Here is a 13,009-nt window from a genome sequence, read left to right as displayed (position 1 = left end):
CCCACAATCTTGCTGATTTTTACAATTTATCTATGATATATAGAGATGATTGCCTCTGTTCTAATCAGTAGGATAGTAGAGAGTCAGAATATAACATTTGTTCATAACCATTTTTTAAAATAAACTTAAATTTTAGAATAGTTTTACATTTATGGAAAACAAGTACAGAGTTCCCTACACTTTGTATACTCTGCAGTTAATATCTTACAGTACCATGGTACAGTTGTCACAACTAAGAAACTAACATTGGTATATTACTATTAAATAAATTCCATATTCAAATTTCATTAGTTTTTCCCTAATGTCCTTTTTCTGTCGGAATCCCATGCAGGATGCCACATTACATTTAGTCTTCTTGTCTCCTTTGCTTCTTCTGGACTGTGACTTCTTAGACTTTCCATGTTGTTGATGACCTTGAGAGTTTTGAGGAATACTCGTCAGATATCTTGTAAATTGTCCCTCAATTTGGTTTTGTCTCATGATTAGATTGGGTTTATGGGTTTTTGGGTGGAAGACCACAGAGGCAAAGTGCCTTTCTCATCACATTACATCAAGGGTACATGCTAGCAATGTGTCTCATCACTGATGATGTTAACCTTGCTCACTTGGTCAAGCTAGTGTTTGTCAGGTTTCTCCGCAGTAATGTTACTTCCCCCTCCCTCCCCTTACCCTCTCATACTCTATTCCTTGGAAGCAAATAACTAAGTGAAGCCCACCATCAAGGGGTGGGAATTAAATTCCACCTCCTTGAAGGTGGCAGGGGAGTATCTACACAAATGATTTGGAATTCTGTACAGGATATTTGTCTCCTCCATTTATATTAGTATGGAGTCATGGATATTTATTTTACACTTCGAGTTGCAATCCAATACTATGTTATATATTTTGCTGCTCAAATTGTTCCAACTTGGGCCATTGGGAGCTCTTTTAGGTTGGCTCCTGTGTCCCATTGACATACTCCATCATTTTTTTTTGAGCATTTCTTTCTGGCACTATAAGATATTCTAGCCCATTTTGTATATTTCCTGTCCCAGTCTTATGTCAGCTGTTTCTCCAAGGAGCCCTGGTTCCTTTCATTGGAGAGTAGTATTAGAAACCAAAATCTGGGTGCTGGATGTGCTCATTGTACAAAGGTGTCATCGCCTCTGTGCCCTCTCAGTGGGCAGAGCTGCGAAATATACGTGCTTACACTGACCCATGTATACATCCATATCTATAATTTTATCTTTGTCCATCTGTATCTATATTAAACTAAATACAAGTTCATACTGATGTCACAGACTCTAATCCAATACAACATGGTTTATTCTAGACTTTTCCCCTTGCTTTTTTATAATCTCTCTCTCTAATAATAAGAAACCTGGCTCCAGCCATCTGCCATCAATTTATTTGTTTGTTCATCTCCAGTTTACATGTAAAGCAGTTTCAGAATTGTTAACCTGTACCCTGTGAGAAATAACTTTACCAACTAGAGTACAATGTTTATGTACTGTTCCTTTTGTCTTTAGTTTTACAGTTTCCAGTCAAAATACCATTTTCCAAAGTTAGTTAGGTCAGTTCCTTTTCCTCCACTTCCTTCAGTGAAGTTATGTGATATATTTATAATACAGTTAGATTATTTTGTCACAGTCCACATTCCATCCTATGGAGCACATAGGATCCCCTGATCTTCTGGTTGATTTGTAAAATTCGTATACAGTAAAGTTCACTCTTTGTGCTGTAAGGTTTTAAAGGGTTTGACAAATGAAGAGTGTCATGTATCCATCACGATAGTACCATACAGATTAGTTCCACCACCCTTAAAAACCTCCCTGTTCACAATCTTTTGAGAGTTCCCAGAGGATCAGTTTTCAGATTAATATTTCAGCTTGATCTTTGGTGTGAAAAAACCTAGGTGGTGAGTTCTTTCATCTCAGGCAGTGGTTCTCAATCCTAGCTCCACACTGGAATTACCTGGAAACCTTTAGAAAATACTGATGCCTGGGGCCGGCCCGGTGGCGCAAGCGGTTAAGTGCGCGCGCTCCGCTGCGGCGGCCCGGGGTTCGCTGGTTCGGATCCCAGGAGCGCACCGAAGCACTGCTTGGCAAGCCATGCTGTGGCGGCATCGCATATAAAGTGGAGGAAGATGGGCACAGATGTTAGCCCAGGGCCGTCTTCCTCAGCAAAAAAAGAGGAGGATTGGCGGATGTTAGCACAGGGCTGATCTCCTCACAAAAAAAAAAAAAAAATACTGATGCCTGGTCCCATGTCCAGATCCTGGTTTCATTGGTCCTTCCTGGTTCAGTAAGTCTGAGGTGTGGGCCTGGACATTGGGACTTTGAAAAGCTCTCCAGATGCTCACAAAGTGCAACTAAAGTTCAGAACCACTGATCTTGTGTTCATCTGTGTCATGATTGGATTTAGCTGCCTTTTGATAACAACACAAATGATTAATTGATGCATCTACATTACTTTGGGGGGATACTATGAACTATCATGTAAGTGTTTTGAATAAGTAATATAGCAAGGATGAATTTCACATGCTAAATAATCATGTATGCAAAAACACTATTTTTTACTCTCTAAGTGAACTCAAAATGAACTTTAATTGCTACTGCTGAGGGCAAATTTAATTTTGACAAGTCAAAGTGACTCAATTACTTCTAGTTTAAAACTTACTTCTTTATGGATAAAGAATTGAATTCAGCTTGACCGCCCCCCCCCCCCCCCCCCCCCGCTTCTCTGTCTGTTTTTTCCTGGACCAATCTAGGTTTGGGTCCAGGTGATCTCAAGTGGCACAGTCACTGGGGAAGGCATATCTGGTTGGAGGAGGCTTTTCTGCCATTGTTTTCTGTTCGATCAACCTCAGTGATGCCAGGTGATTTGTTCTGAGGGCATTTGACCATGTTTCAGGCTGGCTTGGCCATTACCTCTGTGCTCTGGGGTACTGCTGATCCTCTGAGGTCCAACCACCTTTTCCACCCAGCCCTTGGCTTATAGTCTCTACCCAAGTGTCTGTTGTGAGGTCCCCAGGCCCTAGGCATTAGTGACTCCCTGGTAAGCCATGTGCTTTCAATTCTCAACTACCTTCTTTGCCCCTCTCCAGGTTCACATGGAATCTTGCAGACTTTCTCCACACCCCTTGGCAGCTGAGGGAGACTGGTTGGCCTCTCTCAAGCCTGCTCTAAGCCTGGATCTGCCCTGCAACCAGTTCTGCTCTACTTTAGCTGCCCTTCCCAGAATTCTCCACAGGAGGCAGGACCATAAGTGGTCTCTGTCTGGGGATCCCCAAACCCATCACATCCTCTGGGACTTCAACCCCCAAGAGGGACCAAGGAGCCAAGCCCCATCTTTATATCTAAAATCTCATTTTCCTCTCCCAGTTCCTTCCCACAGTAGAATGAAGACATGGAGGGAAAACTGTGTCACATTTTTACTCATTCCTCCCCATCCTATGGTTTACATCATGAATTCTATGCTTGCCATCCTCTATGCTTTGTTAATGATACACAGTGCCAATATTTTAAAATTACAAAAACAACAATGACTTTTCTCTCTCAAGAATCTGACTTTCTCAAAATAATGGGCTTGAACTTTCAGACTATTGCTTCTCTTGTATGTTTTCTAAAAATCCATTCAGAAATCCAGTCTCCTTCTGTGTTCTGGGCTGTATCTGCTTTCTGCTCCAAAGCAGTGAAAGGCACTGACTAAAGTGGTGAAAGACTTGAGGCAACAAGAAAATTGTGGGGAAAAAAGTCTCTATTCATGTCTCAAAATAATACCCCTCTACCATCATATCACGGTATGATATGGACCTGATACTCCAAATGAATTTCAGTGTGGGGTTGGATGGATTTGGAAAGCAAAATGATTAGAATGCAAGTTGTAATAAAGGCCAATAAGATGTATCTGCATTTAAAGGCACATAGACCTTTCCTCACATGTGATATAACAAGCTGAACATATATTTTAGGCTTGGATGAAAGTCCAGATCAGATGCATTCAAGACCTCAGGATGCAGAAAAAGAATATCGTATCTAGTCTGTACGCATTCCAGGAAGATTTCACTGTCAAAGTGACAGTTGGGGATAGCTGTCCAGAGAGACTTTAGTTAAAGTCTATTGAAATTTTTAAAAAAGGATGAATCAAAGCACTTGAAGAATGAAAATCCACTGGAAAAGCAGAGTATTGGCTGTGCTCAGATGTAAAAGATGAGTAACCACACTTTTCATTTGTTTTGTCCTCAGCTGGAAAGGCAGCTAACACTGCAGAATGAAATGAGAGAAAGACTAATGGCCATGCAGATTGCTTGGTCTCGGGAATTTCTCAAATATTTTGGAACTTTTTTTGGCATTGCAGCCTTCTCTTTAACATCTGGGTACGTTTGCTATTCACTTTAAAATTTTCTCAAATAATTTACTTCTTTTTGTCTTTGCCATTATCGTATTAAGTTGACCAAGATAGGACTTTGTCTGAATATTGTTTATGTAAACAAAGTGACCTCTTATAGCTTAGTCCTTGGAGGTAACTCTATAGAACGAGGGTAGTAATAGTTAATTCTGCCTTTTTCTTTTCCTTTTTCTTTTCCTTTTTTGATATTTGCTCTGCTTTTTTTTCAATTGAAGTATAATTGACATACAGTGTTATATTAGTTTCAGGTGTACAGTGACTTGATATTTTTATACATTATGAAATGATCACCATGATATGTCTAGTTACCATCTGTCACCGTACAAAGTTATTACAATATTGTTGACTATATTCCCTATGCTGTACGTTACATCCCTGTGACTTATTTATGACTAGAAGTTTGTACCTCTTAATCCCCTTCACCTATTTTGCCCACCCCAATCCCCATCCCCTCTGGGAACCACCAGTTTGTTCTCTGTATCTATGAGTCTGTTTCTGTTTTGTTTTGTTTGTTTTGTTTTTGTTAGATTTCACATGTAAGTGAAATCATACAGTTAATTCTGCCTTTAGTTTGTTATATTTCTTCTGTCCTTTCCTCCATTTTGTAAGTTAGAGAGAGGACTGACTTGACACCAAGATAGAAGGAGGCCTCTACAAGTTTATCTTCACAATCCCTAAGAGGTAGATATCAATACTAACCATTTTTAAAATGAGTAATCTGAGCCTCAACATCAAATAAAGATGAGCAAGTCATAGACCCTGCCCTTGAAAACTGCAGAATCTGGTGAGGGGTTATGGGTAAGGAAATCCTATTTCCATAGAAGACTCAAATGAATTAAGTAACTTCTGAAATGGAGGACATTCTTCCAAAAAGGAGGTAAATTTTTTTTCATCGTGTGGAGATATGTATTTATAGGTTATTCTTGATATTCATTCTTTTTTGTTCTTGAACCAGAGCAATAAAAAGGAAGAAGCCAGCCTTCCTCGTCCCTATTGTTCCATTGGGCTTTATCTTTGCCTACCAGTATGACTTGGGCTATGGAACTCTTCTACAAAGAATGAAAGGTAAGTCTTTGATAACCAGAGTCTCTACTTCTGATTCATTTTCTGGTTCAAGGATCCCCTCTTTATGACCCCTTGACTTATGAAGATTCTGACAAGACCTTCTCCTTGAGCCTCCAATGACCAACATTTCTGCTCCCTCTCACACAGTGGTGTGCTGGAGCCAGCTCATACCAGCTCACAAGAACCGATGTCAAATTTTCAGGAATGTTATAAGCTGGCTGTTAAATACAATCATTATTAAAAATTAAATTATATAAACTTAAAATTAAATAAATTACAAAAAATAAATAATGTTAAATTACATTTTTTAAATGGTAAATACTCAGAATTTATCAGTTTCTAGTTATTTTACTATTATCTATACTCTTCAGCTATGTATACCTATTATATTTGTATGGTAGAAACGCAGGTACAAGATACAGACACAATAAAATATAGATACAACTTCAACTTCAGTGACATCCCTTTGGTAGCTGAAGTTGGTTATGGTGAGAGTATTTACACCATGGAAATCTACAAATGCTAAATGAAGGCTTGACTTATTATTTTGTTGATTATCTAGACCATGCATTGGCAAACTATAGCCTGCGGGCTGGCCACACTTTCCAATAAAGTTTTATTGGAACACAGACATGCTCATTCATTTCTGAATTGTCTATGGCTGCTTTCCCGTTACCATGACAGAGCCAAGTCATTGCAACAGACATAAGGCCCCACAAATCTAAAATATTTACTGTCTGGCCCTTTAAGAAAGTTTGCCAACCCATGGTCTAGACTTAAGAAAGTGATAAAGGGGCTGGCCAGGTGGCATAGTAGTTGAGTTTGTGCACTCCACTTCGGTGGCCCGGGGTTCGCAGGTTCAGATCCCAGGTGTGGACCTACACCCACCACTTATCAAGCCATGCTGTGGCAGGCATCCCCCATATAAAGTAGAGGAAGATGGGCACGGATGTTAGCCCAGGGCCAATCTTCCTCAGCAAAAAAAAAAAAAAAAAAAGAGGAGGATTGGCAACAGATGTTAGCTCAGGGCTAATCTTTCTCACATGCACAAAAAAAGAAACTGATAAATAAAATATTATTAATGCAGATTATGCGTAAAAGTGTGTTGAGTCTGTAGCCATCACATTGTGAATAGCATAAAAAATTGAGGAAATATTCTCTCAATATTTAGAAATTGTTACCTGATTCAGCAAAGTTATTTACATCATTCTCAAAGAAGTGAAGTTCCAACTTGGAATTATACTGTCTCATCAACTGCAACTATAGGTTAGCTATGGATACAAGAGTTCAATTTCAAAAATCAATGAAAACATTCTGTGAGAATCAATTTGCTATATGGAATTTATGATAAAATGTATTGTACATTTTATTATTTATAAATTGCCTGTACATATATTTTATAGAAGTAAAATTTATAATAAACTTATGTACATAATAAACTTACATACATTTTTTTTTTCTGGAGAGCTAGTTCTTAAGTATTTGCCAGCACCAGGTCGCTTTCACAGAACTCTGGCTCTTACTGCCCTAGAAAATAGCACTGCTGCCACTGAAGCCATTCCTGTCCCAGGAGGATAGATTTTTCCATTAGTCTAGGATATCCATGTCCTCCAAATTCCCACCACTTCTTGAAGCTACACTGAGGATAGCTGTGTCCCTGCTTCTCGAGCCTTCAACCCAGAGCATATTGCAAACAGTGCTTTCCCAAGTCTTCATTTTTGCCATCCTGATCTCTCCTGGGCTATGGGCCCATCACTATCCCTGAAGCTCTGTTTGTTATGGGAAAGGAGGAGGTTCAGACTCCTCTGCAGGTATTGGGAGTAGGAAGTAGAACATCTCATTCCCAGGCCTAGGGATATGAAGGGTTATTTGTTCTTAAAAATTCCCATTTGAAAATTTCCACATAGAAACTATGCTAAAATGTTCTTTGGTATCGGGCATTATTGGTATCATAGTTCAGCTATATTGTGGGCTAAATAGTCTTTTGTTGATGGCCTAGAAACTGATTTATAGCATTATTGCTATGGGAAAATGTATCCTAAGTTCTAAAACACTGTTCTACAAATTAACTTTTAGAGTATAATCCCACTTTAAGCTGGAAACTAACTGTACACAACTGATTTACTAATGTTAAAACTCATTTCAATAACCTGCTCATTTTCACATTACTCATCTGTTTAAGAATTCATTAGTCTGAGCTCAACTATGTCTCATTGTTTATATGGACATTAGAATTCTCAGTGCCCCATAAAAATTAATATGTAGTATTAAGAAATTTCAACTCTATTAGACAGCATTCATTTTAACGTATTACAAAGGGAGAGCAAGTTTATTTTCTAAGAACATTTTGATTGTATATTTGTGGAGTAATTTTATTACAGGTCCATCAGAGTTTACAGAATATGAAATTTTAAACTTTCAAGCATGTCGTGGGAATTTCCTGTAAAAAAAATACACCTGTAGAATCCACCAGGAAACTTACCATATTAGAAAGTTTAGGATATAACATTTAGCCATGTTAACTAGTGATGACCCCAAAATACAATCCCTGTTTGACTGAATTTATCAGCCATTCTGTAAACACATAACTGCGAATCTGCCATATGCGAGGCATTCTCACATGGAAAAATCTAGGCTGTCATCAAAAGCCTGCCTAATTTATACAATTTATAATGATTTTTATTACTATGTAAGACTGAGGCAAAAAAAAAAAAATGTTTGCAGATGGTTGAAATGTTGTTATAATTTGAAAATTGTAGCCTGCCCTGTTGGGTTTGGAGTACAAATTAATTATGTGCTAAAAGAGGACTACTTAAAGAAAACTTTTGCCTTCATTCCCAAGGAAAGCTTATGGAATGTTAATAACATGTATTATAATTTTAAAAAATTTTGCTGATTAGTCTTCAATGCTAAAAGTTGGCAAATGTCACTGGGCCAGAAAATTACTAGCTGTTATTTGAAAGAGGGAGTGTTTATAAAAATGTGTATATGTACATTAGAATATTTAATATTATTTTGGGTATTTATAAGCGGTTTCAGGTCAAAGACTAGCTTTCCTGAAAAATTAGAATTTTTAGTAAACTTTATTTTCTCTCACGTCATTTATGATACATTAAGGGGCAAAAGGAAGAACTGTATGTGGTTTCTCCACACCAAACCTCTCCAAACACAACTAATGTTTATCATCTTGACTTTCCTTCAAGGAAAACAAATATTACTTGGTATTCTTTCTCTTCTATGTTTTAAAATGCTGTCTTCTTCCAATAAAATCTATGGCATCTGATGTATCTCTCTTTGAATCTTCAGAATTCCTTTCTGAATTCTTTTATTTTTTCATTCTTTCATTTGAGAGGTCACTACTTCTGAGGACGAGGAGTGAAATATTTAACTGTGATATTTGGGGGCATGCCTCCACACAGTGTTACAGCTTATCATTGGAACAGAGCATTTAGACTTTCTCACGAACACCAAAGACCCCTTTGTCACCTTGCATATTTCTGTACTTTATTTAAGGTGAAGCCGAGAACGTACTGGACACAGAAAAGAGTAAGTTGCAGCTGCCAAAAGGAACGATCACTTTTGAAAGCCTTGAAAAAGCCAGAAAGGAACAGAGTCAATTCTTCACAGACAAATGAAATCATGTTTACCCACCAGATATCAAAACACAGAATTGTTGTCTTGAATCATGGCTTTTGCAATTTTTTAAATACTCAAGATTTTGATATAATGGATTTAATTTTAAGAAATTAAAATGCAAGATGAGTTTTGTTAAACTATTTTAAACTAAAATTTATAATATTCAACACAAAATCATGGAGGTACTCTAAATAACTCTCAGATTTCCTACATTTATGTGTGTTACAAATATCTAAATGTAAAATTAATAAACTATATTGTTTTGAATTCCTGGAAACACATGTCCTGCTGCTCTCATTTCTCTGTCAGACATGCTTTCCCCATCACATTCATCTCCCACAGATACTCCTTTTATTTTTGCTTTGTCAATAGTGTCCTGTGTCCACATGATAGAAAACAACTAATATTAACGACTAACATATATATTGCACTTACTATGGCCAGGCACTGTTCTGAGTGTTTTGCATATATTCTTGTAATCATCCCAACAATCCCATGAGGTAGGCATCAATTTAGGAATGTGGAGACTGAGGCAGAGAGAGCTTCAATTACTTGCCCAAGTAATATGTGGACAGAATTGGGACTTGAACCTAAACAGTTTGGCTCCAGTGTCTGTGCTCTAAAATGCCTTGAAAAAGTTAGGCCTTAACACATTCTTGACAAGTAAAGACAGCTGTGAAAGACAAAAGGTAAAAACATTCAAATAATGACGTAGGGCATAGTTGCTAAAGAGGTGGGAAGGAGGGGGAGGTTGATTAGGATGCCCACCTTTTTATTTCCACTCACCAGGAAACCTAAACTGGTAAAATAATCCTATTTGTACCCATTCCTACAGTTGCAAACCCTACACCAATCCCAAAGACACCGTTATTGATACCTACTATGTGTTAAGCCCTGTTGTAGGCACTAGGACTACATAAGTGAATGAATAGACAAGGACACTGCATGCCAGGCAGAGGAATATGTTCTAGTGAGGGGTGGGAGAACTGGGGAGAGGAACAAATAACCATGGACATAAACAAGATCATTTCTGATGGTGACAAATGCTTCAGTAGAAATGAAACAGGATAAGAGAATGTTTGGAAGGTTGTTGGGAGGGGGACTACTTTAGATCTGGGACAGTAGAGACTGCCTTTCTGGAGAGGTGACATTTGAGCTGAGACCTGAATGATGAATGAACCAGTCCTGTGAAGAGTAGGTATAGGGACAGAGAAGGGATCTCTAAGCAAAGGGAAGAGCCAGAGGAAAGGCTCTGGGACTTGGCATGGCCGAAGAATAGAAAGAAGGCAAGGGAGACTAGTAGGAGATGAAATCAGAAGAGAGGAAACAAACATGAATACAATGGCTGCTACCCTCAAGCAGCTGAGAACATATCAACATATGGTTTTGATACAATTATAGTTGTAGAGAAGCTTGGGCCAGATCTTGAAGGATGCACTGAAGTTCTCCATGAAGACAAGGAGGTGAAGAGGGAGGGCATTCTGGGCAGAAGAAGGAGACTGATTAAATGCAGGACCATGCATGCCCAGTCCGGGGATTTGCTGCTGGTCCTTCAGTTTGCCTGGGGCAAGGAGTTCCTCATGTGGGAGACTTGTTAAGAAATGAGCCTGGAGGCACAGCTCAACTTCTGAAGGGCTCTGGCTGTAACACCAAGGAGTTTGCACTCTATCCTGGGGGAGATGGGCGTGAAAAAATCTGCACTGGGATTTTACAGGGATTAGTCAATTAAAGGGGGAAGACCCCAGACCCTAGTCAATAAAGAACTGCAGTGGTCCACCTGAGTGCTGACCAGAGCCTGAGCTAAGGCTGTGGCTTTAGGCTTGGATTCAAGAAAACGAAAATAAAGAATAGCAGGACTGGGAAATCAGTTTGAGGTTATGGAGGGAGAAGAAGGTGATTTCCCTTCATTTAGTCTGCATGGATTTTCTGGGGCCCTTGGAGAACATGGTTTCTCCATGTTCAGTGATTGGGAGGCATGCTGGGGTCTAGTGGATGCCTAAGATCTAGCACTGACTCATAGACCATCCAGAACCTGGAATTTTAAGTATTTCTTTCCCATTAAATTCAATCACGCTGTCCAAACATTCCTGCCATAGTCTAGCCAGAGCTCACCAAGAGTGGGTTTGAGCCCCCTGCAAGGGTTGACTGGCTAAAGACAAGACCTTACATGGGATTTGTATTGCTATGCAACATAGCAGGCTCTGAGCCCCCTCTGGATCACCAGGCCATTCATTTGTATTGGCTTCTCACCCTGGCATTGACCCTGAGTTCATTAATAATTGTTACTCAATAGAGCCTCTGCTAAACACACACACACTCACACTTTTGTTTGCTTCCAATTGTGAGGCAAAAAAATTAAAGCAGAGCTATTAAATGATGGCTTTGCAACTCAACTATATTAAAATATATCCCAATTGTCTTTGGGAATTCTGATTATCCAAAGCTTTTCCTTTTATTTATCACTACAGTACCCTTTAGTTGGAAGGACAAACATTTCTGCTCTGACACTTTTGAGCTATTTCTTAGCCATTTATGTTAATTAATACTTGCATTAATTATTATATTTATTATTATTATTATTATTATTAAGCCCCGATTACCAATGAGACATCTGACATTTCCAAATACTGAACCTGATTTGGTCTTTGTTCAGCTGGCTTATAATTACAGATTTTTGTGATAAAACAAGAAGAATGAGGAAATTATAAGAAAGTATATTACGGAAAGGATAAGAAACTAAGGTCTGATTATGAGCAAAGATTTAGAGATTAAAATAATGGTAACCTCACTCAGTGTCTTTGTCAGTGATTAGGAACAAAGTTAGGGGGAAAAAATCTCATCCTCCATGTGGCTGTCCATCTCTTCCCAAGACACTGCCGGCCCAACCAAAGCAATGCAGAGACTCTCTTAGGTGTATGTGGAGGTTGAGTCATGGTTTGAAGGAGATAAATATGGGCCCAGAAATTCTCTGCAGCAGAACGACCCTTCTTGGAAATCACTTTGAAATGGTAAAATAGTGTTAATATGGTAAAAATGCAATTATGACATCGCAGTATCTAAGCATTTTGAATGTTTTAAATTCATATTTAAATGAGATAACTGGGTACTAAAATTACAAGTAAATCAAGTTTATATGGTGTTCTACTTGACTTAGTTTATGTTTGGGGGTAACACTGAAGGGGCCTTTATGGTGTAGTACTGAACTGCAATTTGTAAAAGATTATAGCAGTGTCCAAAATCTACTCAAAACAGTTTTAATAGCAAATACTGAAATTATTGTCAAGATGATAAAGAGGGAAGGGAGACCCTTCGAAATGGTCTAGTCTAAGCCCTCATTTTACAGTTGAGAAACTGGAGGCCCTTACTGATTTACCTGAAGTCCCACATCTGGTAACGGTAGTTTGTACTAAAACCTTGGTGTTTGGTATCAACGGCAGGATTCTTTCCAATGCAACATGCTGCCTTACTCTGAAAGGACAGTGACATTCAAAATCAAAATCAAAGATAATTTTTAAAAACTATCACATATGTTTAGTCTCAGAAAGCTAGAAAGTGTCCTGAGGTGGGGTTAGAAGGGCATGGGTCAGAAGACAATGGGGAGGGAGCAGACTCAGATTGTAAAAATAATCTACAACCAATGTAATCCAAATATGAGCACTCTGATAATATATTTTATAGACTTCAACAATTTTAATATATGCGTGTTCAAATGTGATATTTTAGAGACACTAGCCAGAACCTAGATAGTTTTTCTGCTCCACTCTTCTGGGAAAGGAACAAACCCTTGCTGGGAAAATATTTTTAAATAAAGCCCATTGCTTAGGTGCTGCAGTGTCTCTTGGCCTTGGAGAGTGTCTGTTCTGCAAGAGAGTTGGAAATGCTCCCTTAGGTTTGGCCTTGTGGATGTGTTTAGGAGATT

General features: G+C 38.6%; 1 protein-coding gene across 3 annotated transcripts in view; it reads left to right on the top strand.

The window, feature by feature from the left end:
- The window catches only part of PLGRKT (plasminogen receptor with a C-terminal lysine), a 45,589-nt gene extending 36,222 nt beyond the window's left edge, over positions 1 to 9,367 (top strand). For all 3 annotated transcript variants that reach the window (XM_004436823.2, XM_087444552.1, XM_087444553.1), the window contains 3 exons: positions 4,227 to 4,357; positions 5,345 to 5,454; positions 8,968 to 9,367. In XM_004436823.2, coding sequence (XP_004436880.1) covers positions 4,227 to 4,357; positions 5,345 to 5,454; positions 8,968 to 9,089 — 363 coding nt within the window. In that variant the 3' untranslated portion in view covers positions 9,090 to 9,367. The remainder of the gene's footprint in view (positions 1 to 4,226; positions 4,358 to 5,344; positions 5,455 to 8,967) is intronic.
- The last annotated feature ends 3,642 nt before the right edge of the window (positions 9,368 to 13,009 follow it).

This window comes from Ceratotherium simum, chromosome 20, assembly GCF_057802395.1.
Source record: "Ceratotherium simum simum isolate JZ-2026a chromosome 20, ASM5780239v1, whole genome shotgun sequence".
In the NCBI taxonomy this organism is placed as follows: domain Eukaryota; kingdom Metazoa; phylum Chordata; class Mammalia; order Perissodactyla; family Rhinocerotidae; genus Ceratotherium; species Ceratotherium simum.
This window is presented reverse-complemented; position numbering and strand designations above follow the sequence as displayed.